Consider the following 23,346-nt stretch of genomic DNA (forward strand, 5'->3'; position numbering starts at 1 on the left):
TACTACAACTTGGAAAACTTCGGCTTGCTCTTGGTCATGGCCGCCTGCATCGACACGCCGAGGTCCTCGGTCTGGAGCGCGGCGGCGTTGAGGTACTGCATAAACTGCAGTCCCTCGCCGACGCCGTGGTCGCGCGAGTAGATGAGCGACTGCTTCGTGCCGTTCACCGCCACCGGGGACACCTGCGCGATGGACGAGGCGGTGGCAATGGCGGACTTCATCGCGGCCTCCTTGGTGTCGAGCACCTTGCTTACAAAGCCCATCTGGTAGGCCTCGGTCGCGGGGAAGAAGCGCGCGGTGTATGCCAGCTCGCGCACCCACGAGTCGTTTCCAACAATCTTGGGGAAGCGCTGCAGGGTGCCAATGTCGGCGGCGAGGCCGACGGCCGCCTCGCGGATCGAGAAGCTCGCGTCCTTGACCGCGTAGCGGATATCGGCCGCCGCGAGGATATCGATCGCGAGGCCGATGCAGTGGCCGTGCGGCACGCCGATCACCGGGCGCTCGCACTCCTCAATCGACGAAATCGACTGCTGGAAGCGCTCGATTAGCTCGCGGAGCACGATGCCGACACGCGCGGCGTCTCCCTTTTCCATCGCGTCGCTTAGCACGCTGTCGCTCACTGGGTCAGTAATGGCACCTACGATCGAGACCCGCGGTAAAGCACTTGCCGTCCGAGTATAACACGACCGCGCGCACGTCCGTGTCCATGCGAATGCGGCGGAAGATGTGGTGCATTTCGGTCCACATCCTGGGTCAGTCGGGCAACGTACGCAACATTGAAGGCGTTCACCGGAGGACGGTCGAATGCGACACCCAGCACATGCTCCGCAAGCCATTGCAGCTTGAAGAACTCGGGCTTTTCATATCCTAGGTACACTGTGGGGAAGCTCATGATTGCGGCACGGAACCGATACCGGCAAGTGGAGGTTCGTCCTTAATGCAGTACTTGCTCCGGGCGCGGAGATAAGGGCCGTACTTGTACAGAAGAAAAGGCGAGGGGATGCCAAAAATGACGCAGATCAGCGCCAAGAGCGACGTGCCCCAGTTCACATCGAGTGTCGAATAGAGCGGCTCGTTAATGAGACAGAATGCAAAGCCAAACAGCGAGCGCATCGAGAGCGTAGCGCTGATGGCCGAGGCGGCGTAGATGCCCATTAAGTCCGCCATGTACATTTGTACCTGGAGGATGGTCGCAATGACCGAGGTGCCCATCATGACGAGGCCGATATCCGGCGCGATCCATGGCTGTTTGTAGTATGCTGTCCAGCCAAAGAGGATGAGCGCGCAGGGCGAAATAAAGACGGTCACCATGAGCATCGGCAGCTTGTACTCCGGACGTGCATTACCGTGTTTCTTGCACATCTTTTTGTAGGTAAAGTCGATCATGAAGCCTTCGACCTGGCCAAAGACAATTAGGCCTACGCCCAGGGCGAGATTGTGCAGCGACGCGATACCGGTCGGGTATTGGTATATGCCTTGAAAGACGCGCGGCAGTGAAGCAATCAGCAGGTAGAAGCATCCGTAAATAATCGAGAGGTATATCGCCGGGAGCAGCACGGACAGCTCTGTCGTGAGAAAGATGACGGGACGCAGCAAAATGCGCTGTATTTTTTCGCTCAGCGTCTCGGTCTTTTTCTCAAACATTGTGTGGTAGCGCGTGTCGCCGGTCTCTTTGCGGAGCTTGCGGGCCTTGGATTTGAGCAGGACCGGGGCATAGGACTCGCGCGTAAAGATGAGGCCGACGATCTCGATAAGACCGGCAGCCATCGTCGACGTCCAAAAGATCCAGGGCCACTTGTCCTCGCCCCATCCTTGGATGATCCAGCCGCTGACCACCGGGCCGAGACAGGGGCCCAGGACAGGCACCATCGAGTATAGCGACATGGCCATGCCACGCTGATGCGGCTCAAACATGTCGGTAATCGAGCCGCCGCCCATGGGAATCATGGCACCGCTAAAAAAGCCAGCGAAAAAGCGGAGGACAATCATTTGTGCGGGTGTCTTTGCAACGGCGCATCCGATGTTGAATATGATAAAGCTGCGTCAGACGGACAAAATGACGTACATTGCATTGCACACCAACACGACCAGCCGGCGCCCGATCGTCTCGCTAATCGGACCGGAGATGAGGGGACCGATGGCAAATGCCAGCAAAAAGATGCCAATGACCAGGCTACGCTCGACGCTCGTATCAAAGCCAAGGTATACGTGCAGAGCGTCGGACGCCGGCGAGGCCATCGAACTGGCCCAGGGACCCACACCAGAAAAGGTCGCAAAAAACGCCAGGACGCGCAACTTGTACCAGTACGTCCAGGTCCGTGGGTTCTCGTGCTCTGAGTTGGTCGATTCCCAGGTCACCAAGAAGGGGTCGCGCTCGGGGCCTTCGCCGCCTTTCTTCTTATCTACCGGTTTTGGCAGCACCGAAGTTCTCGTGCTTTTCCGCTCGAGGTCCTGGTCCTCTTCAAGCTCTTGCTCATCGCTGTCGTCATCCTCAAAGGTAGCCTCCAGCCGGGACTCGTACAGCGCACCCCTTGCGGCATCTTTATCTTGCCACTGCTCTAGCGCCTCGGTGACGTACGACGGCGCATGCAGCAGGCTCGAGAAGGACGACCGCCGCTCCTTGGAGTGGGTGGGGGGGTATTCGTGCGGCGTCGCAGGATTATCTGCACCACCTAGTGCCTCTGGAATTGCCGGAGCCGCATGTGCGGAAGATCCAGAGGGCCGCCGGTGGTCAAGCATGGAAGGCGTCGCTGGAATGTGCAGTGCATTATCAATCCAATTCCTGGCAGAGCACGGACCTGCATATTAGTCATCACGGACACCGCCGGGCTTTGCTCCGTACAACACGCGAAGCGAGCGAAGGTGTAACTGTCTCGTGGCCTATTGAGGCGTCTATGCGTTTTCGAATGTAATGGATGTAGCGTTTGTTATTTACATTAATCTTCATCCTTAATGCAATACTTGCTTCGCCTGCGCAGAGTCGCGCCAAACCTGTACAACAAGAACGGTGCCGGAATGCCAAAAATTGCGCAAATAAGGGCAAGGACAGAGGAGCCCCAGTTGACGTCCAGTTTATTGTACAAAGGCTCTGCAATTAAACAGAACGCAAAACCAAAAAGCGAACGGAGCGCGAGAGTCGCGCTGATCGCCGACGCAGAGTAAATACCCATCAGGTCGGCCATGTACATCTGCACCTGGAGCGTGGTACCGACGAGTGCCGCGCCTACCATCGCTAGACCAATATCAGGCGCAATCCAGATCTTGTGGTAGAAGGCGGTCCATCCAAACAGCAGCAGGCCAGAAGGCGTGACAAATACGAGGACCATGAGCATCGGCAGCTTGTATTCTGGGCGCGCATTTCCTTTCCACTTGCACATCTTTCGGTACAAGACGTCGATAATGTATCCCTCGATCTGGCCGCAGATGATCAGCCCGACGCCTAGCGCGAGGTTGTGCATCGAGGCAATGCCGACCGGAAATTGGTATTTTCCCTGAAAGACGCGCGGAAGCGCAGCGATCAGCAGGTAAAAGCAGCCATAAACGATCGACATGTACAGCCCCGGAAAGAGCACGACCGGCTCGGTGGTAATGAAAATGACTGGGCGCAACAGGATACGCTGTGCCTTTTCGCTCAGCGACTCGCTTTTCTTTTCAAAGATGGTGTGGTAACGTTGGTCGCCGGTATCTTTGCGGAGCCTGGTTGCCTTGACCTTGAGCAGGACAGGCGCATATGACTCGCGCGTAAACAGCATGCCGGTGACCTGGACAGCGACCGCAAAAAACGTCGACGTCCAAAAGATCCAGCGCCACCTGTCTTCGCCCCACCCCTGGATAATCCAGCCGCTGACGACCGGCGCAAGGCACGGTCCCAGCACGGGCATGATCGAGTACATGGCCATCGTCTGGCCACGCTGGTGCGGCTCGAACAGATCTGTGACGCACCCGCCGCCAATAGGAATCATGGCACCGCCAAAGAATCCCGTAAAGAAACGCAGGACAATCATCTGCGTCGATGTCTGGGAAACGGCACACGAAATATTAAAGACAATAAAACTGCGTCAGACAAAAACACGTACAGCACATTGCATACGAGCACGACGAGGCGGCGCCCCACCGCTTCGCTGATCGGGGCTGCGATTAGCGGCCCAAAGACAAAGGCCAAGAGGAAGATGGCAATCATCAAATTTTGCTCGGTGCTACTTTTAAAGTGTAGCTCCTCGCCAATAATATTCGAGGCGGAGGATACCATGGAACTAACCCACGGGCCCACCCCGCCAAAGATGGCATACAAGGCCAGTACGCGCACCTTGTACCAGTATGACCACGTTCGTGGGTTTTCTTTCTCCGAGTTGGTCGATTCCCAAGTCACAAGGAATGGGTCGCGCTCCGGCCCCTGCCCCCCACGTTTCTTGTCCACGGGCTTGGGCGGCAGCGAGTGGATGGTGCTCGTCTTTTCGAGGTCGTCCTGCTGCTCTTCCTCTTCCTCCTTGCCGTCTTCAAACGTCGCCTCGAGACGCGAATCATACAACTTTGCGCGCGCCACATCGCTGTTTTCCCACTGCTCGAGCGCCTCGGAGAGCATTGTTGGGGCACGCAATAAGCTATTCACCGACGTACGGCGGCCCTTGACGTTGGGAGGGGGAAAGTCGTGCGGAGTCGCGGGCTCATTCGCTCCTCCAAGCGCATTCTTCAACTGCGGGGCTGCATGCACAGACGACACGGATCCTTGTCGCTTTTCCATCGTCGCACGAAATCGGCCTAGGGCGGATTTCCCTCGGACCCCAAGGCCCTGAGCACGGACCGTCATAGCTTATCTAATCCACTTTCGTCGGTCAATCCCGCTCGTTTCACACCACGTGCAGGAAGCAGCATGATGCCCATGCGTCCGGCCCTCGGAGCGTCGCTGTGCGGCGTGCGCAGTGCGGTCGCGCGGAGCGTGCGGCCGTATACCGCATCTGCACGCCTGGACTCCAAACATGAAGAGCCAAAAGGCCCGGCAATGCCGGCGCCTCCCCGATTCCCGCCCGGCACCCGTGCGCCGGAGACGACTCTCTTCAGCGAGCCGGCCGTCCCCCACCCCCACCGCACGGCAAATGCGCACGCCGCCTTCCGCCGTGGCTACCGCTATGCATCGATCGGCGGCGGTGTGGTGCTGGTGCTCGGTGGCGCCGTATACCTCTACTACGCGGCCGTGGATGCCGACGCTGGCCCGACGCGCGAGAGCGACAAGAGCATGCTGAGCTGGGCGGGCATGGAATCACTCTACACGGAGCTGAAGCGCGGTGTGAGCGACTCGCATGCCTCGCAGACGGCGCAGTTTATGCTCCTTTCGATGTCGCGCTCGATGGTGATTGTCAAGGCCGTCGGTCTCTGTGTCTGGGACTACCGCCGCATTTTGAACAAGCACCACGCGTCGAAGGCGGACGAGGACGAGGCGCTGCGCCAGTGCCACCTCCGCTGCGCGCAGCGTATCCTTGTGGCGCTGCAGACGAACGGCGGCTTGTACATCAAGCTGGGCCAGCACCTCTCGTCGGTGATCCTCCTCCCCCCCGAGTGGACGACGACGCTGAAGCCGCTGCAGGACCAGAACGAGCCGACGCCGCTGCCCGAGCTCGAGGAGCTCTTCCGCGAGGAGACCGGCAAGTCCTTTGACGAGGCCTTTTCGTGGATGGACGAGAAGCCGATTGGCGTTGCTTCCCTTGCGCAGGTCCACCGTGCGTGCGACCGTGAGACGGGCCAGATCCTGGCGGTCAAGATGCTGCACCCCAACGTCGAGCGCTTCTCGAACGTGGACATGAAGATGGTCACGATCCTCGTGCACTGGGTGAAGCGTGTCTTCCCCGACTTTTCGTTCGAGTGGCTCGCCGACGAGATGAACAAGAATATGCCGCTGGAGCTCGATTTCCGCCACGAGGCGTCCAACTCGCAGCGCTGCAAGAAGGACTTTGACCAGTACAAGAAGACGTGCGTCGCCTTCCCCGACGTCCCGTGGGTCTTCCGCCGTGTGCTCGCGATGGAATTCATCCAGGGCCGCCGTCCGGACGACCTTGCGTTCCTGGCGGACCACAACATTGACCGCAATCGCGTCTCGCAGGAGCTGTCCAAGATCTTTTCGCAGATGCTCTACATGCACGGCTTTTTCCACGCGGACCCGCACGGTGGCAACGTGCTGATTCGCCCTCGCCAAAAGAACTCGCGGTCCGCCGAAAACTTTGAGATTGTCCTCCTCGACCACGGCCTGTACTTTGAGATCGACGAGGAGCTGCGTGCGAACTATGCGCGTTTCTGGCTCTCGCTCCTGTCGCATGCCACGCCGCAGGTCCAGCGCGAGCGCCGCAAGTACGCTAAGCTTGTCGGCAACATTGACGACGACCTGTACCCCGTGCTGGAGAGCGCAATCACCGGGCGCTCTGGCCTGGAAGGCAGTGACTCGCACAACCCCAAGGGCGTCAAGGGCCGCGAGCGCATGTCGTCGCTCCTCGACCTCGACGGCGGTTCCAAAATGATGAAGGACGAGCAGGAGCACATCCGCAAGACGGTCATGGAGAAAGAGGGTATGCTGCTCAATGTAATGGAGCTCCTCCGTCGCGTGCCCCGCGCGATGCTCATGGTGCTCAAGATCAACGACCTGCTGCGCTCGCTCGACGCGAACCTACACACGACCCACGGTCCTACCCGCCCCTTTATCATCACCGCTCGTTACTGCGCTCTTGCGGTGCACCAGAACGACGAGAAGAAGCTTGCCGAGCGCTGGCGTAACGATGGCTTCTCGTTCGGCCTCATCAAGGCGTACGCCTCGTCGTGGAGCAACTACATCTACTTTTACGACGGCCTGCTGCTGCTTGAGCGCGTGTCAGACATCTCGGCGCGCATCCGCAAGTGCTTTGCGTACTTCCGCGCGCTCTGCAGCGTCGGCTTCGATACACGCGCCGCACACCGCGCCGCCGCCGGCCTGGATGAGCAGGCAAAGAGCAACGAGAAGCAGGAAGCCGACCGCACCTCGGCGATGCTCGCACTCGAGTCGGACGGCGCCGAGGTCGTCGCAGAAGACTCATAGTAATTTACACTATTGGCACACGGCTTGCATTGCCCGCCGCAGCGCACACAAAAAGGCGGGCAGATCGCCCTGGTCGTTGAGAGATTGGAGCAGTCGCTGGACGGTTTCCTTGCTCAGCCGCGCGTCGTACTGCGGCGCGGTGTACTGCGACTGCGACACGTCCAAATCCAGCGAGCACGCATCGTTCGGCGTCGTGGCCGAGAGGAGGCGAAACGCAAAGCGGAGCGTCCCCCGCCGCTCGGCGGGCGTGATCGAGAGGCCCGTGTACTTTTCGAGCACCGCGAGCTCCGGACGGTTGAGCTGCACCTGGCGCTCGAGCAGGGCGAGTTTCTCTGCCCGCCGCGTCTCGAGCGCCTCGAATTCGCGCCGCGCATCCGCGACGTCCCCGGCCAACTCCCCAGTGCGCTGCTCGAGCGATTTCTGCTGCGTGTAGAACGCCTGCAGGCTGCTGCGCAGATGCGTGTCTTCCCTGCGTTCCGCGGCCACGGCTGCGTTAGCTCAGCGACGTACTCTCCCACAGCTGCTTCTGGTCCTGCTTGATCGCGTCGCACTCGCGCGTAAGATCCGACGACTCTGCCTCGGCCGTTTTCCGGTCGTGCTTTTTAGTATCGGCGTCGCTCTTGATCTGATCCACGGTGCTGTGTACATATTCGTCAAAGCGCTCTTGAAACCTGCCCACAGACTCGTTCAGCGCGGAAAAGTCCAGGCCCGCCCGCCGCGGTGCCCCGCCCGCCGACTCGTCCATGCGGAGGAGCGCGCTCGTGTTGCTCCACGTGATGGACGCGTGTCACGTGCGTAGAACGAGACAAACACGTTGGGTTCGTGTTGCTCACCATGCTGCCTGGTATGCGGGACGGGACGAAGGAGAACGCTCCGCGCGACGGCGTCTCGCCGGTCAAGTCGGCGGTGACTAGCGCAGCGTCCTCGCCGACGCCGCTTTCGCGCCGTCTGCAGGCCAACACGAGCTCCACGCCGAGCGCGAGCCCCAAGGGCCGCCGCGAGGCGCGCGCCGATCCGGCGGACACGAGCGCTGCGGCGCTCTCGCGCACGAGCTGGCGCTCGCAGAACGTTTCCGATGCGCTGCAGCCCTGGGAGAAGGAGGTTGTGCAGCTGCCCGAGGTCCAGCGCAAAGCGACGCTCGCCCAGATCTACTTTTTGAACCACTACTTTGACTCGCTGCGCTACCTCGCCGACCGCCGCGAGCGCCTGAACCAATTCGAGCGCGGAATGCAAGAGAAGGGGTACGTGTCGCCCGAGCAGCAGATGGAGCAGGCGATCGCCTCGATGAGCCTCGCCAACGGCCGCCAGACGCGCTCCCGCGCCGCCGCCTCGCGCGTGAGCGAGGAGGAGTACAAGGCCGCGAAGCAGGAGCACTTTGCCGAGGAGCGCTCGCTCCTGCTGCACCGCCGCACCAAGCTGCGCCTCGCGCAGTTCCACATCGTCACGCAGGTCGGCCAGGGCGGCTACGGCGAGGTGTTTTTGGCCCGCAAGCGCGATACCGGCCAGCTGTGTGCGCTGAAGCGCCTGCGCAAGCGCGTGCTCATCAAGATGGATGAAGTGCGCCATGTGCTCACCGAGCGCGATATCCTTACTGCGACGCGCACGCCGTGGCTCGTGCGTCTGCTCTATGCCTTCCAGGACGAATCGCACGTCTTCCTCGCGATGGAGTACGTGCCGGGTGGCGACTTCCGTACGCTGCTGAACAACAGTGGTGTGCTGCGCGAAGAGCACGCGCGCTTCTACATTGCCGAGATGTTTGTGGCGGTCAATGAGCTGCACAAGCTCGGCTACATCCACCGCGACCTGAAGCCAGAGAACTTCTTGATCGACGCCCAAGGACATATCAAGCTGACCGACTTTGGTCTCGCGGCCGGCGCGCTGAACCCCGGCCGGATCGACTCGCTGAAGCGGCGACTCGACCAGGTGAAGGATACCGACATGGTCTACCGCACGCCCGCCGAGCGCGGCTCGCTCTACCAGGCGATGCGTGCGCACAACGTGCAGTACGCCGACTCGGTCGTCGGCTCGCCCGACTATATGGCGCCCGAGGTCCTGCGCGGCCGCGAGTACGGGACGAGCGTCGACTACTGGTCGCTCGGCTGCATTCTCTACGAGTTCCTCTGTGGCTTCCCGCCGTTTAGCGGCGCGCACCCCGACGAGACGTGGGCGAACCTGAAGAACTGGTCCAAGGCGCTCCAGCGCCCAGTCTACGACAAGCCCGAGGACCTGCAATTCAACCTGACAGACACCGCGTGGGACATGATCATCCGCCTGATCAACACGCCCGAGCGCCGCTACCAGGCGCTGATCGATGTGCAGGCGCACCCCTTCTTCCGCGGCATGGACCTGTCGCGGATGCGCGAGATCGCTGCACCGTTTATTCCCCAGCTCGAGTCCGAACATGACACGGGGTACTTTGACAACTTTGACGACCCCGCCGACATGGCCAAGTACAAAGAGGTCCAGGAGAAGCAGCGCCACGTGGAGGCCATGGAGGCCAAGAACGGCCAGACAGACGGCGGCCGCGGCATGTGGGTCGGCTTCACCTTTGGCAAGAACTGGGCCAAGTCCGGCCAGCAGCCGCCGGTGCCGCAGCGCTCTGCGTCGACTAAACTGTCCACGATGTTTTAGCATCATAGTGCTACGATCTAGTTACTGCACACCGAGGAACGACTTCAGGGGCTCGTAGCCGAGACCGAACTGCGTTAGTAGAGAGAGACGTACGTTGTACAGGCCGGCACCGAGGATCACGTTGAGCGTGCCAATGAAGCCGAACTTGCGGAAGACGTTGCTCGCCTTCTCCTTGGTCAGGCCGACACCCGCCGAGACACGGCTGAGGAACAGCGTGACGTAGGCGGCGTGGACCCACTTGGTCGGGGCACCGTTCAGCTCAGCAAGGAACAGGAGCAGGAAGGCAAAGGGGGTGTACTCGGAGAAGTTGCCGTGGACACGGACGGCACGCGAGAGGGGCGTGCCGTTCTGCTCCTCACCGTTGGTGAGCGTACCGGTCTGGAGGCGTTGGTAGGCCACGTTGCCAGAGAGGTAGGTGTAGTAACCAGCGAAGAGGGCCGAGTGGGCGAGCGAGGCCTGTGTCAGTATATATATACACATACAGGCGAGAGCACGAAGAGAGGCATGGTCAAGGTAGGAAACGGACCTTCGGGCACGGGCCGGGTTGGGGGTTGGGCCCGGGGGTCGTGCTGACGTTATCCAATCGTGGGGTGCGCACGTCCGCGCGTGGAGGTGGCGTTTGCTTTGTCAGCATTCGCGCTCGTGAGCGAGCGACGATGGCCGAGTACGTGCGAGCGAGCGACTGACGCAGTGAACAAGACCCTTCTCGCCCCCCACCTGCATTTGTCGCAATCCCTGCGAGCGGGATTGCAGAGATGCTGAGCGGCATGCGCGACGACTCGCCGTCAGGCAGCGCGCCGCCGGAAGGGATGGAAGCCTTTCCGTTTTTGGCGCCGGGCGGCGCGCCTGTGCTGCCGCTCTCGGCGCTGCGTCAGGGCAGCGCGGCGATGCAGCGCGAATCGAGCGGCGCATCAGAGGATGAGCCGGAACTCGATAGCAAGACGGCCGAGGAAAAGAGCCAGAACGAGGCGCAGCTCGCCAAGGTCTACGAGTCCTTCCACTTTGACGAGCTCTGGGCGAAGCTCGGCGAGTCGCTCGCGCGCCTGCGCGCGGACCCGAGCTCGGCCCAGGTCCTGCTGCCGATCATTGAGAGTCTCATGGTCGTGTCGCGCCACGCGATGAAGGCGCAGGCGGACGCCGAAGGTCGCTCGCTCTCGGAGCCGGCCGCCTCGTCACGCCGTGCGCAGATGGAGCAAGAGTTTCTCGCATTCACCGAGCAGCACCGCAAGATCCTCAATTTGATGGTGCGCCAGAACCCCTCGCTGATGTCGGGGTCGTTTGCACTGCTGGTCAAAAACTCCAAGGTGCTCGACTTTGACAACAAGCGCAACTACTTTACGCAGCAGCTGCACAAGGGCCGCCGCGAGCACTATACCCCGCTGTCGCTGTCGGTGCGGCGCAAGTTTGTCTTTTACGACAGCTTCCAGTATTTCCAGCGCCGCTCCGGCCCCGAAATTAAGCACGGCAAGCTCAATGTGCGTTTTCACAACGAAGACGGCATCGACGCGGGTGGCGTCACCCGCGAGTGGTTCCAGGTGCTCTCGCGCGAGATGTTCAACCCCGACTATGCGCTCTTCCAGCCGTGCGCGGCGGACCGCACGACCTACCAGCCGAACCGCATGAGCTCGGTGAACGACTTGCACCTGTCCTTCTTTACGTTTATTGGGCGCGTGATTGGCAAGGCGATTTACGATGGGCGCCTGCTCGATGCGTACTTTACGCGCAGCTTTTACAAGCACATCCTGGGGCGCGCCGTGGACTACAAGGACCTCGAGGCGGTGGACCCCGAGTACTACAACAGTCTCGAGTGGATGCTGCACAACGACATCACCGACGTGCTCGACCTGACCTTTGCCGTGGAGGAAGAGGTCTTTGGCGAGACGCAGCTCGTCGAGCTGCGCCCTGACGGCGCCTCGATTCCTGTCACGAACGAAAACAAGGAGGAGTACGTGCGCCTGGTCACCGAGCAGCGCCTCACGAACTCGATCAAGCAGCAGATCGACGCATTCCTCACCGGCTTCCTCGAAGTGATTCCCCGCGACCTGATCCAGATCTTTTCCGAGCAGGAGCTCGAGCTGCTCATCTCCGGCCTGCCCGACATCGATGTGGACGCGTGGAAGAACCACACGGAGCTGCAGGGCTACTCGAGCAGCGACTCGATGGTCCAGTGGTGGTGGCGCGCGGTGCGCTCCTTTGACCAGACCCAAAAAGCGAAGCTGCTCCAGTTCATCACCGGGACAAGCAAGGTGCCGCTGGAGGGCTTTGCGCAACTGCAAGGCGTGCATGGCACGCAGCGTTTCAATATCCACAAGGCCTTTGGCGAGAATCGCTTGCCGGTCGCGCACACATGGTACGTTTTTTGTCTACTCATCCAGTTTCAATCAGCTCGACCTGCCGCAGTACGATTCCTACGAAAAGCTCCGGAGTCAGCTGCTCCTCGCGATGAACGAGGGTGGCGAAGGCTTTGGCCTGGCATAGTGGTATAACTAGAACGTGATCCAGCCGCCGTTGGAGACGTTGGCTTCGGTGCGTCGTGTGACAATGTTGGCGATGCCATGCGTAAGCCACTGCTTGCGCAGCTCGTCGTAGCGCTGCGTGTGCAGGCGCTGCGGGCGCGCTTTCAGCAGCGAGTGGTCTACTTCGCCGTGCGTGTTGAGGTAGGGCGAAGAGGTGAAGCAGCCGTTGCGCTGGAAAAGCAGCACCACTACATTGCTTCCGACACGGAAATGCGCGCCAAGACGCCCACCACAGTGCTCCATGTGCTGGTGGCACTCGCCACGTCCTTCGTCGTCGAGGTCGCTGCAGCAGAAAGACTGCTCACAGAGCACCTCGCCACAAAAGAGGCACAGCGAGCACAGGGGGGGGAGCGTGTTGCAGCGTTTGCACACGCGCGTCTGCGTCTGCTGCAGCAGGAGCGCAAAGTCGTGCGGCAGAGGAAGCAACTCGTAAATGTGGGGGTGCTCAAGCACCAGGCTCGGTACAGCCGTCCGCGCCTCGTGCGGCTCTGCAAGGATCGGCAAAGGGCGGAAAAGTGGGGAGAGGTGGACGTACGCGTGCTTCGTCCAGCCCTCGACAAGCATCGCGACAAGGCCGGCAGGCGCCGCGTGCATCGGCAGCGCTTCCGCAGGCAAGGGGATACGCAGCTGGTGCAGCAGGCGTACATACTCGGGGCCCTCGGCCGGCTCGGGCACCGCGCCGCTCACGATGCGGTGCAGGAGCGCGGCGCGGCGCAGGAACGGAAGCGTGTAGGCACACAGGAGCTTGGCGAGGTCCTGGTCGCTGCAGTGGTCGAACCCGAGCGTGATGTTGCCGCGCACGTAGCCCACCAGGTTCACAATGCTCGTCACGAGCCAGCGGGCGTGGGGGAAGATTTGCACGGCCTCGGCACCGCCTACTGCGCTTTCCTCCGCCTTGCGGCGCTCGCCGTGGGCAAACGACGGCTGGGCAAGGCCAAAGACGGTCTGCACTAGCGTCACATAGTACAGGAGCGCAGTGGCGTGCAGGAGGTGCTGCGGCATGAGCACCGCCGCCTCGACCAGGACGCCGAGCGCGTTGCGCAGCAGCAGTGGGTTGCGCACCGAGTGCTCGCCGGCCCAGTGGGGCATGAGGCGCTTGAGGAGGCCTTGGCGCATACTGTCGGCGCCTTTTGCGTCCTTGCACGCGACATGGGCGAGCGACGAGAGGGTCTCGAGGAGCGACTGGACAAGCTTGATCTGCTGCTCGCTCAGCGCCGCAGCGACGTTGGAGCCGGGCGGGGTGACGCCACGCTGTGTAATCTCGAGCTGCGCCAGCGTGTAGCCCACGACGTGCTCGGGGATGTAGATCGCGTCGCCTTGCACCGCATCGCCCGCGTACTCGAGGATCGTCTGGCGGCGGTCGCGCGAGCGCGCCCAGCTCGTTTCGTACGCCAAGAGCTGCAGCACGGAGCGCGTACGCTGCAGCATCTCGGCGCACTCTTCGCTCCCCAGCACGCTCGTGCCAAGATCCGGGTTGTGCGGCGTGGCAGAGGCCGGGGCGTAGAACGGCAAAAAGCAGCCCGAGCCGCAGTCGTGCTCCTGGTGCTCGGCGCGCGCACTCGCCGACGCCGACGTGTTCTTCAGGATGGCAATGTTGATGCGGCGCACCCATTCGGTGAGCGCCTGGTCATCCGGCACGACCTTGCCCAGCGGCACCTCGCTAAACGGCGAGCGGCTCATGGCACTCGCGCCCGGCTCAGGCAGCAGCGTGTTGCCGAGGCTCTTGCACAGAGGGCAGATAAACTCCAGGCGCGAGAGGTCCTCGGGGTGGGAGCGCGCGACCTGCATCGCGTGGCGCTGCTCGGTGCTCTGCAGGTACATGTTGAAGCACGCGACGTGCATGCTGTGCCCGCACGTCACCGCGACAAAGCCCGTCGTGTGGTTCTCGGCGGCGTAGCCAAGGGCGATGCGCGGCTTGTGCGGATCGGCCTGCTCGTAGCGGTGCAGGTGGCCACGCGTGCGCTGCCCGTCGTTCTGCGAGCGGTCCATATCCAGCGGCATGCCGATAATCTCTTGGAACGCCGACTGCTGCCGCGGCGGCGTCGTGCGCATCAGATGGCTCTCCTGGATGTGCAGGAGCGTGCCGAACGAGCGGTGGCCGTCGAGGCGCTCCTGGCACAGGATACATGTGCCGTAGTCGTCCACGGTCTCGTCCATGCCGTCCTCGTCGTCGCTCAGCTCGTCCTCGAGCGTGGCAAGGAGCGACTTTTGCTGGTCGGAGAACTTTTGCATGATGGCCACCTGGCGTTCCTTCGCCGCCTGGCGCTTCGCATCGTCGCTCGGCGCAGGCGGCGGCGCGGCCGGCTGCGGCAGGGCGGCGGCGAGCGCAGGGTCCAGAGCGGCCGCCGCGTCAAAGAGGCCGCGGATCTTTTCGTGGTACGCCGAGAGGCGCGACTCGGTGAGCATTGCAGCGAGCAAATCGGCGAGGCTCTGCGTCTCGACGTGGTCCGCATGCGGCACTTGGAGCGCCTGCGTCAGGTGCGGCACAAACGCCGCGCCGCGCTCCGCGACGCCGACGTAGAGCAGGTGTAGCGCCGCGTTGAGCAGCGTGTCGGGCGGCTCTGCGTAGCCGTACGTCGCATTGCCCAGCGTGCCCGCCACGATCTGGAGGAACGTGGGGCAGTGCAGCACGTCGCCGAGGCGCGCAAAGAGTGTGCCGTCCAGTGCGCCGAGCGCAGGCCGGGGCGCGCGGGGCACATCGCCGGTCTTGGCGCGACGTTCGGCGAGCACCTCTTCTGCGCGCTCGCGCTGGTTGCGCGAGTAGTGCTGGAAGAAGGGCTGGACCTCGCCGAGGTACTCAGGCTTCAGCTCATACATGCCGAGGTCGTTGGTGCCGTCCGGCGAGCGGAAGTTGGCGACGCGCGCAAGCTCGCGGTCAAAGCACCCGTGGTCCGTGAAGCGCTCGGGAATCTGCTTGGTGACTTCCGAGTAAGTTCCTGCGCCGAGCACGAGGTAGTGGATGAGCTCGCGGCGCACCTGCTGCTCGATCGGCCAGTGTGCCGGGACGCTGATCTCGGTAAGAAGCATCACAAGCAGCAGCAGAAGCTCTTCGGCCATGAACGTCGCCTGCTCTCCGTCGTACAGGGCGTGCCCGCGCTCTCCGCTGAACCACGCCACGAGGTCAAAGCGGTCGAGGAGCGTGACGAGGAAGCGGTCGTGCGACACGAATGCGAGCGCGCACTGCTGTACAAACAGGTCTTGATCGTACATAATGTCGCGCATCCACATGCTGTCGCGGTAGTGGTAGGCCTGCGAGCGGATCGCAAAGCCGTTGCGCACCCACACGTTGCAGCGGATCTGTGCGAGCTTGACCGTGACACGCAGCGGGTGCTCGAGGAGTGCTAGCATTGCGTCCTCGCTAATCGGCGGCGCGAGGCCGGGGTGTGCGCCGACGCTTTTGAGCATCTCGGCCAGGAGCCAATGCATCGGGTGGTGAAACGAGACGGGGTCCTGTGCCACGACAAACTCGGCGACCGGCACGGCCGCTCCCTCGTCGCTTGCCGGGAAGCGCACCGTGTGCATCGCGCTGCTCGGGTGCGTGCTCGGGTCGAGTGTCTCGAGGCGCGCGAGGTGCGCGAGGATCGTGTCGGCGGCAAACTGCAGTCCCGCACTGAGCTGCTCGCTGGTCGCGTGCTGGAACGCCTCGCCGAGGATCTTGGCGAGGCGGCCGAGGTGCGAGCTCGCGTGGAAGACCTGGTACCACAGCTCGCTCTCGAACTCGACGTGCGCGTGCGCCGCGCGCGTGTCCGGCGCGATCCCGTGGAAGTACGCAAAGAAGGTGAGCCACGGCGCGAGGAACGCGGTGGCGTGCTGCGCAATGTTCTTTTTCACGTCGCCCGCCGCGAGCAGGTAGCGTGTGTCGTGGAAGACGTGGTAGCACTTGGCCTGCGACAGCATCGGCGCATTCGCGTTCGCCTGGCCGCGAGCGGGCGGTGGCGAGGGGAGAGTGAGCGCCGTGACACGGCTCTCGTTGTCGTTCACAAACAGCGCATGGAGCACCTGGAGGAGGGTGTGCATGAAGTTGTGCTCGACGACGAGGCGCGCGGCGACGCTCGGTACGCTAAACAGCTGCACGGTCATGTGGTAGATGGAGTGCTCCGGCTCGCGGTCGTGCAGGATAAAAGTCTCGATCATGCGGGGATAAACGTAGGCAAAGTGCACGGCGATCTCGAGCTTGGCCTCACGGCACGCAATCAGGTCCATGATGAGGTGGCGCACGTCGAGACGCGCCTCTTTCCACATCTTGGTGTCGAGGAGGAGGAGCGCGTCGAGCTTGCACACGCGGCTCGGGTCAAAGAACTCGCGCGCAATGGTCGTCGGCGCCTCTGCCCACTCGCTATTCTTCCAAGGCGTGAGCAGGAGCGTGGTGATGAGCACCTTGAAAGCGCGGCCGTCGACGCCGTGCGGCGTGTACAGCGAGCAGCTCGCGAGGTCCATCAGGAATGCAAGCACCACGCCGGCTACCTCCTGCACGTAGTAGTCAAATGCCGGCTGAACCGTGACCAAGAGGCGCTGGATGTTGATGCGGCGCGCCATGATCACCAGGCGACGCAGCTCGGGCATGATGGCGAGAACCTCGCGGCCGTGCTTGTCGACCTGCTCCGCAAATGCGCGTGCGCCGTGCGCATTCAGCGACGGCATCACGTCCATGATCTTGTCGGAGACGTCGGTAAAGGTGTGCTTTTCGTCGTTCCAGAGGAGCGCCGCAAACGGCTGCGGTGCGTCTTCTGCTTTCCCTTTTGTGTCAAAGAGGCGCTCGAGCGTCGGCATGCGCTTCAGTTCTTCCACGAGCTCGGGGCCGAGCGTGGGCGCACGCTGCGGCTCGGCGGCGGTGATCACCTGCAGGTAAAACGTCAGAAGCAGATCGGAAAAGGCCGTAATGGACGTGCGTGCGTCCTCCGGCACGCCGGCGTGCAGGCTCTCGAGCGTCGGATCCGCCTCGGGTGCCTCGTCGATCTCTGTGTGGGGATGCATGCTGTGGAACTCGCAGCGCAGATCGCACTTCCACGCCTCCTCGTCGCCACAGTCGCAGCACGCGCCGTTTTCGTCCGCCACGCTAAACACAATGTCGTGCTGTTCGCGCGCGTGGATCGAGTTCTGGAAGCACATCGCACACTGTACACAAGTATCGTCGTACGAGCAGTCGTGGCATCGGAAAATGGGCTCGCCTTTGCGAAAGACGTGGCCGCAGGCCATCCCGCGGCGATGCGAGGAATACTCGGGCTGCGCCGCGACAGGCGCCGCTGCGCCGCCGCTCGCACCATGTGCCGCAATCGCATCCGCACGCCGCTGAGCCTGTGACAGACTCCACTCGCTCTGCGCGAGGAGCGCAAGCGCCGCCGCAGGCGTCAGCGCGAGGTCCGCAGGAAAGAGCCACGCGGGCGAAACAGCGGAAAAGAGCGCCTCGTATAGCTTGCGGCGCACATCCGCCTGCTTCTCCACGGGAAGCCTGTACGACTCGAGGTCGTCGCGCGTCGGCAGCGCCGCGATGCGCGGCAGCAGCTCCGCGACCGCTCCTACCCCGCTCATGGCGTTCGGAAAAGAAGCACGTGGCACCACGTGTACTACCATGCACGCATCGGTGCCGGGCACGGTGCTGGGGGGACGTGCGGCGCCCTTGCCGCTCGTTCACGCGCAGGTTGGCGCGCCGCGTGCACAGCATGCGGTAGACCGTGTGTGCGCGACGTTGCTCCAGATAGAAATGGCCGCGACGCTCGCGCAGAGCGCGGCATACAAGACGAAACGCGCCAACGATATGGTCGCGCAGCTGCACCTCGACGACCCCGACGCGCGTGTCCCGCCCGCGCTGTCGAGTGCGGATGAGGCCGAAATGGCGAATAGTCGTATGGAGGCCGTCGGCGCGCATGCCGGCGCGTGCCTCGTCGAGCGGTACGTAATGCGCCTCACACAGCCTTGCGACCGATCGGCCACGCACCAAGGACACGCTCGAGCGCGTAAAATTCGTGTGCAAGGAGCTATGGACGACGGTATGGGACAAGCAGATCGACAATCTGCGCACGAATCACCGCGTAGGTTCTCTGGCTAACCCAGGGCGTCTTTGTCCTCCAGGACAACCACTTTCGGCCGCTACTGGGCGTGCGCGACGCGCCGGTCTATGTTGCGCAGCAGCTCGCGTACGCCACCGGCATTATCCAGGGCGCGTTGCGCCGCCTGGGCGTCGCGGCGAGCGTGCACGCCGACGCATCCGCCATGCCACAGTGTGCTTTTCACGTGCGTGTCGCTACGTAGCTAGTCCATATCGCTGTCGCTGTCGCTCTCCTCCTCGCCTGACGACGAGTCGGACTGGACAAGGTCGTCGTGCTTGCTGCTCGCCTCTGCCTCGGCGGGCGTCGCGGGCTTCGGCGTGTGATCGGGGTCGTTGAACTGCTGGAGCTGCTGCTGGAGGCGCGCAATGCGCTCCGCCTCCTCCGTCTCGTCCAGGTTCTTCTTTTTCAGGCCGCCCGTGCCGCGCTTCCGCCCGTCGATCGGGGCCGAAGCGGGCGCCGGCTTGCCGTTGGGGCCGAGCTCCGGCTGGTTCTTCTTCTTGGGACGCACGACGTACTTGTACAGCTTGTACAGCGTCTGGGGCGACAGCTCGTCAATGTCGAGCTCGATCTCGTCGTCCTCACCGCCCTGCTGGCCAGGGGGCTTGTCCTCGTTGAGGATGCGGATCGCCCCCTCGAGACGCTCGTCGGTGAGCTCGGTGATCTTCGCCGCAAGCTCCTCTTTTTGGTCAAAGGTGACGGTCCGCACGTCCTCCTCGTCGCTGCCGGCCGAGCGCTTGCGCGGCGCAGGCGAGCCGCTGGCCTTCTTGGCCTTCTTCTTCGGTTCGCCTTTGCTCTTGCCTTTCTTGGCCGAGCCGTGGACGTCGGCGTTCGAACGCTTCTTGCCCTTCTTGCCCATCATGCCGCTCACACTCATCGCACCGGCCAGCGCAGCCTGCACCGAGTTCAGCGCGACGCGCGTCGAGGTGATTAGCACAGGGTTCTTCGACTTGGAGTTTTCCAAAGTCTCGAGGGTGCCTTCGAGCTCGGCAATCTGGCGCTGCAGCTGCTGCACAAGCACTGCGTTCGCATCCTCCGGGTCCAGGTCCTCGTCCTCATCATCGTCATCGTCGACATCCATCTCCTCCTCGGGCTCCAGCGGGGGAGGTACGGGCTTCTTTTGCATCTTGCCTTCGTACACGTCCTTGAGGCGCGCACCCATCACGTACACGTCCGAGTCGGGGGGGTTGAACGTGAAACAGTTGTTAAACATCAGCTGCATGTCCGCATCAAACGCAGCGAGGTCCGCATAGCCGCCGGTCTTGAGCTTGCGCTGGATCGGCGTGAGGGCAATCGGCTTCTTGATCGTCGCGTAGTACGCGGGCGCCCAGTCAAAGTCCTTGGCGGGGATATCGTAAAAGACCCACGCCAGATCCTGGTGCGCAGGCTTCAGCAGGTCGTCAATCACGCGCACACAGAACTTGAGCTCGTCGTTGATGACCTTGGACCAGTACGCCTGCTCGCGCGGCGTCAGCTGCCCGTTCTTGCCGTGGCGGTTGAGGATCGCACGCTTCGACGCGGGGTGCAGGTGCTCCTCGGTCCACGGCAAGTCGCGGTTCGCTGGGGGGTGGATCTCGCGCTTGGGGCGGCCGCCGTTGGACGACGAGCGGCGAATCGTCGGCAGCGTAGACGACGAACGACGCTTGGCCTCGTTCGCGTTCGCCTCGTTTGCGACGGCAACAGCCGACGCAAGGCCTTTGCGCTGCTTCTCAAAGACGCCGCGGAGTGCTTCGGCGTTCTTCGTAAAGATGTGTTCCGCGCCGTTGAAGCGCTTGCAGTTGTCAAAGACAAGGAACACGTCGCGCTCAAACTCGTCCACGTATTTGTACTGGTCCTGCTCCATATTAAGCTTGCCAGAGTCGACTGCCTGCTTCAACTTGTCCGACATGCGGTTCTGGGAGCCCGGAGGGCCTTTCAGGTGGAACGCAGTCAGCGCCAGTTTCTGGTCGATCGTGCCGAGATCCATGGGGTGAGTAATGATCTGGGTATAATGGGGGATGTTGAGCGCGATCGGGTCCACAGGCTGCAAGAACGCGGCGGCCTCTCGTCGCGACTTGAGCGATCGGATCGTGTTTTGGGCATACTTTACATGCGGCATGGCCATTTCCATATGAGTCAGGCCATCCTCCGCTGCAGGCTGAGTGGAAGTGGCCGTGGCCGTGGGCTGAGACGCTGACGGTGTCTCTTTTGTGGGGGCGTCGGCGGAGGGCGTAGGCTCTACCGTGGGGGCGTCTGCCTTGGGCTCCTCTGGCTTGGGCTCCTCTGGCTTGGGCTCCTCTGGCTTGGGCTCCTCTGGCTTGGGCTCCTCCGGCTTGGGCTCCTCCGGCTTGGGCTCCTCCGGCTTGGGCTCCTCCGGCTTGGGCTCCTCCGGCTTGGGCTCCTCCGGCTTGGGCTCCTCCGGCTTGGGCTCCTCCGGCTTGGGCTCGTCAGGCTTGGGCTCGTCAGGCTTGGCTTCAGTCGCGACCTCGTCCGTCTTGGCCACCTCCGCCCTGGCCACCTCCGCCCTGGCCTCCTCTGCCTTCTCCACCTCGCCCGTACCCTCGTCGGCCGGCGCCGCAATCGAACTCGTCGTGCCAGGCACCGACTCGGGGGGAATGCCGACGTTCGCGGGCGGCATGCCTCCCAGCATCATCTCCGCAGGTGCAGTCGGCAGCGTCGTGTCCGTTTTGATCGGCTCCGATGCCGTTTCCAAGGCAGGCACTGACACGCCCGAAGGTGCCTGCACGGGGTGTGGGGGAGCGAGCACTTCCGGCTCCTCGCCACCGGTGGTAGCGGAGGCCGGCACCTCTGTCGGGCGTGCATCGGCAGGCACGCTCGCCTGGTGTTCAGTATCGACCATTCTTAGGACGGCTGGGGTAAGCGGCTCCTCCACGCCACGCACCTGCAAGATCGTCCGGGTTGCGGCCGTACCTTCGCGTTCGGAAATGGGTCGCGCGCGTGCCGATTGCACGCGCACTTTTATAGTTGAAGCCCGTTTGCGTCGGTGCGTCATTGCAACGAATCAGAAAACGGCCCGCATCGGGATTTTCCAACGCAGTGCAGATGTGTCACGTGAGCTATGACGGCACGCGATCGCTGTACGCCTGCCAGACGATGGCCAAGAAGAAAGCGCCTCAGCTGGACGCGTGGTGCTGGTATTGCGAGTATGTACCTTGACTGACGCAGCCGCGAATTCGAAGATGAAAAGGGTACGATAGCAAACTAACGCAGTGTTGATTCAACACCAAAAAGCACGCCATTTCAAGTGCCATCTGTGCCCGAGGCGCCTGAACACTGCAGGCGGCCTCGCGGTGCATCTGGGGCAGGTACACAAGGCCGAGCCGGGATTGTACGTGGTTTTTCTGACGCAGACTCGAGAATACGCTGCCTGGACGTGCTTCGTTCGACATCGAGATCTACGGCATGGTCGGCGTGCCGGACGGCGACCTACGCGAGTGGATGGCGCGCAAGGGCGCGCGACAGCAGCAGCAGGGCGCGCAGCCGGTGCAGCACGCGCCGAAACGGCCGCGCATCGATCGCGCGCCTCTCTCGGCTGAGCAGCTCCGCGCACAGCTCGAGGCACACAAGGCGCTCATGAATGGCATCGCGCCGACCGCACCTGTGATGTACGGCGTGCCGAGCACGACAGTGCAGGCGCAGGCGCCTGTCGCTGCGCCGGGACCCGAGGTGGCAGCGCCGGCTCCAGCGCCGGAGCCGGCGCCGTCCGTGCCCCATGACGCGCCCCCTGCGCCTCTGTCTGCCCCGGAAGCATCTGTGTCGCAGGCGGCGCCTGTACCTGCGCCTGTGCCGCCGGTGGTGACGCCGGTCGGACCGCCGCCGCCGCCGCCAGCTGCGGAAGAGCCGGTGCCTCCGTCCGACGCCCCCCCCGCCAAAAAAGCGCGCTTGGCATACACCGACACGGAGCTGCACCCCGACGAGAAGCGGGCGCAGCTGCCGCGGTACGCATATCGCGAGTCGGCTCCGCACGCTGGCCGCCCCAGCGCCGCAGAGCTCTTTTAATGTAATCATAATGGGTATATAACGCTACGGCATGGACACGTCGCCGAGACTTGCGCGCGCGCCGAGGCGTGCCGCGACAAATGTCTTGGCATTCGGGTTGAGGCGCCGTGGCCGGAAGCCGGCGTGCAAATAGTCGCTCCCCTCCAGCGAGCCGTGCGGCGTCGGGGGCGTGCACGACACCGAAGAGAGTGGCGAGTGGCACAGTGGCGGGACGCTCAGTGTCGGGTCGATGCCAAGCCCTGTCGGTTTGCGGGGTACAGGCTCCGCGCTGTCCTCGTCGTGCGTCGAGAGCAAGCTCGACGGCAAGAGATTCGCCACGTCCCACGCCGGCGGGCTCGGCGGGCGCGACTGCAGCGCTGCTGCCGTGCGTTTCAGTGCCGCGATCTCTTCGCGCACTTCGCGTGCGCGTCCAGCCATGGCACGTGCCGTGCTCGTGTGTCGTGCATGCGATTCGGATGCGATAGAGGCACGCCGCGCCGCCGCGCCCGTCACGGCGTGCACGCGCTCTTGGGCCTCGAGGAGCGCGGCGCGCCGCTCTTCGAGGCGCGCGTGCGCACGCGCGTGCGCATCGCGCGCCTCTTTTGCGCGCGTACGTGCGGCGCAGAGGGCATGTTCTGCGGCGAGCGTCGCGTCGTCCAGTGCGCGCAGGTCGCGGCGCAGTGCATAGCGCGTGTGGTCGTCGTATTTTTTCTGTGCGCGGAGCGCGTCGAGCTCTTCTTGTAGCTGCGCAATGGAATGGTGAGGGTGCTGCGAGCGGTCCTCGACGAGCGCCAATGCGACGGACGGTGCGCTGTGTGGCTCAGTCGTGTCGAAAAATGCAAGGTGCCACCAGTGGCCCAGTGCGCCTACGTACGTCGCCCACGTACGCCGGTCCGTGTCGTGCGGCACGCGTGCCACGCGGAGAACGCCGAGGTCGTACAGCGCCACAGCGCCGATATCGAGCGTATGGCACGGCGTTTTTCCTCCAACTACCCTTGTTTCGCTATTCGCGAGCACCGTGCGCGCCCGCAGCGCAGCGAGCGCCGGGAGCGTGCACAGCGCTGCCAAGCCGACCAAGAGCAGCCACAGCAGCGCGTCCATGCCAGGACAGGAGAAGCAG

At 63.1% G+C, this 23,346-nt stretch overlaps 11 protein-coding genes across 11 annotated transcripts; 5 read left to right on the forward strand and 6 right to left on the reverse strand.

Annotated features, from left to right (window-relative positions):
* Positions 1 to 2: 2 nt before the first annotated feature.
* Positions 3 to 4,582, reverse strand: MJAP1_002002 (uncharacterized protein; the record flags this gene model as incomplete). The annotated part of the gene is made up of 7 exons (XM_060265946.1): positions 3 to 619; positions 642 to 748; positions 771 to 876; positions 915 to 2,038; positions 2,066 to 2,681; positions 3,125 to 4,053; positions 4,077 to 4,582. The coding sequence occupies 7 exons, from the start codon at positions 4,580 to 4,582 to the stop codon at positions 3 to 5; spliced, it is 4,005 nt and encodes a 1,334-aa protein (XP_060121929.1).
* A 417-nt stretch (positions 4,583 to 4,999) lies between these two features.
* On the forward strand, positions 5,000 to 7,057 carry MJAP1_002003 (uncharacterized protein; the record flags this gene model as incomplete). The annotated part of the gene is made up of 1 exon (XM_060265947.1): positions 5,000 to 7,057. One exon carries the CDS (start codon positions 5,000 to 5,002, stop codon positions 7,055 to 7,057), a length of 2,058 nt encoding a protein of 685 aa, XP_060121930.1.
* Positions 7,058 to 7,066: 9 nt separating this feature from the next.
* Positions 7,067 to 7,802, reverse strand: SPC25 (kinetochore-associated Ndc80 complex subunit spc25; the record flags this gene model as incomplete). The annotated part of the gene is made up of 2 exons (XM_060265948.1): positions 7,067 to 7,545; positions 7,568 to 7,802. The coding sequence occupies 2 exons, from the start codon at positions 7,800 to 7,802 to the stop codon at positions 7,067 to 7,069; spliced, it is 714 nt and encodes a 237-aa protein (XP_060121931.1).
* An 89-nt stretch (positions 7,803 to 7,891) lies between these two features.
* DBF2 (serine/threonine-protein kinase dbf2) lies at positions 7,892 to 9,688 on the forward strand (the record flags this gene model as incomplete). Its single annotated transcript, XM_060265949.1, has 1 exon — positions 7,892 to 9,688. One exon carries the CDS (start codon positions 7,892 to 7,894, stop codon positions 9,686 to 9,688), a length of 1,797 nt encoding a protein of 598 aa, XP_060121932.1.
* A 21-nt stretch (positions 9,689 to 9,709) lies between these two features.
* MJAP1_002006 (uncharacterized protein) lies at positions 9,710 to 10,194 on the reverse strand (the record flags this gene model as incomplete). Its single annotated transcript, XM_060265950.1, has 3 exons — positions 9,710 to 9,757; positions 9,782 to 10,144; positions 10,171 to 10,194. The coding sequence occupies 3 exons, from the start codon at positions 10,192 to 10,194 to the stop codon at positions 9,710 to 9,712; spliced, it is 435 nt and encodes a 144-aa protein (XP_060121933.1).
* A 249-nt stretch (positions 10,195 to 10,443) lies between these two features.
* MJAP1_002007 (HECT-type E3 ubiquitin transferase) lies at positions 10,444 to 12,166 on the forward strand (the record flags this gene model as incomplete). Its single annotated transcript, XM_060265951.1, has 2 exons — positions 10,444 to 12,038; positions 12,064 to 12,166. The coding sequence occupies 2 exons, from the start codon at positions 10,444 to 10,446 to the stop codon at positions 12,164 to 12,166; spliced, it is 1,698 nt and encodes a 565-aa protein (XP_060121934.1).
* Positions 12,167 to 12,174: 8 nt separating this feature from the next.
* On the reverse strand, positions 12,175 to 17,733 carry MJAP1_002008 (RING-type E3 ubiquitin transferase; the record flags this gene model as incomplete). The annotated part of the gene is made up of 1 exon (XM_060265952.1): positions 12,175 to 17,733. The coding sequence occupies one exon, from the start codon at positions 17,731 to 17,733 to the stop codon at positions 12,175 to 12,177; it is 5,559 nt and encodes a 1,852-aa protein (XP_060121935.1).
* A 172-nt stretch (positions 17,734 to 17,905) lies between these two features.
* Positions 17,906 to 18,453, forward strand: MJAP1_002009 (uncharacterized protein; the record flags this gene model as incomplete). The annotated part of the gene is made up of 3 exons (XM_060265953.1): positions 17,906 to 18,093; positions 18,116 to 18,233; positions 18,256 to 18,453. The coding sequence occupies 3 exons, from the start codon at positions 17,906 to 17,908 to the stop codon at positions 18,451 to 18,453; spliced, it is 504 nt and encodes a 167-aa protein (XP_060121936.1).
* Positions 18,454 to 21,087, reverse strand: MJAP1_002010 (uncharacterized protein; the record flags this gene model as incomplete). Its single annotated transcript, XM_060265954.1, has 1 exon — positions 18,454 to 21,087. The coding sequence occupies one exon, from the start codon at positions 21,085 to 21,087 to the stop codon at positions 18,454 to 18,456; it is 2,634 nt and encodes an 877-aa protein (XP_060121937.1).
* Positions 21,088 to 21,341: 254 nt separating this feature from the next.
* On the forward strand, positions 21,342 to 22,247 carry MJAP1_002011 (uncharacterized protein; the record flags this gene model as incomplete). Its single annotated transcript, XM_060265955.1, has 4 exons — positions 21,342 to 21,391; positions 21,414 to 21,436; positions 21,528 to 21,576; positions 21,599 to 22,247. 4 exons carry the CDS (start codon positions 21,342 to 21,344, stop codon positions 22,245 to 22,247), a joined length of 771 nt encoding a protein of 256 aa, XP_060121938.1.
* A 24-nt stretch (positions 22,248 to 22,271) lies between these two features.
* Positions 22,272 to 23,327, reverse strand: MJAP1_002012 (uncharacterized protein; the record flags this gene model as incomplete). Its single annotated transcript, XM_060265956.1, has 1 exon — positions 22,272 to 23,327. One exon carries the CDS (start codon positions 23,325 to 23,327, stop codon positions 22,272 to 22,274), a length of 1,056 nt encoding a protein of 351 aa, XP_060121939.1.
* Between the last annotated feature and the right edge of the window lie 19 nt (positions 23,328 to 23,346).

This window comes from Malassezia japonica, chromosome 3, assembly GCF_029542785.1.
Source record: "Malassezia japonica chromosome 3, complete sequence".
NCBI classification, from domain to species: domain Eukaryota; kingdom Fungi; phylum Basidiomycota; class Malasseziomycetes; order Malasseziales; family Malasseziaceae; genus Malassezia; species Malassezia japonica.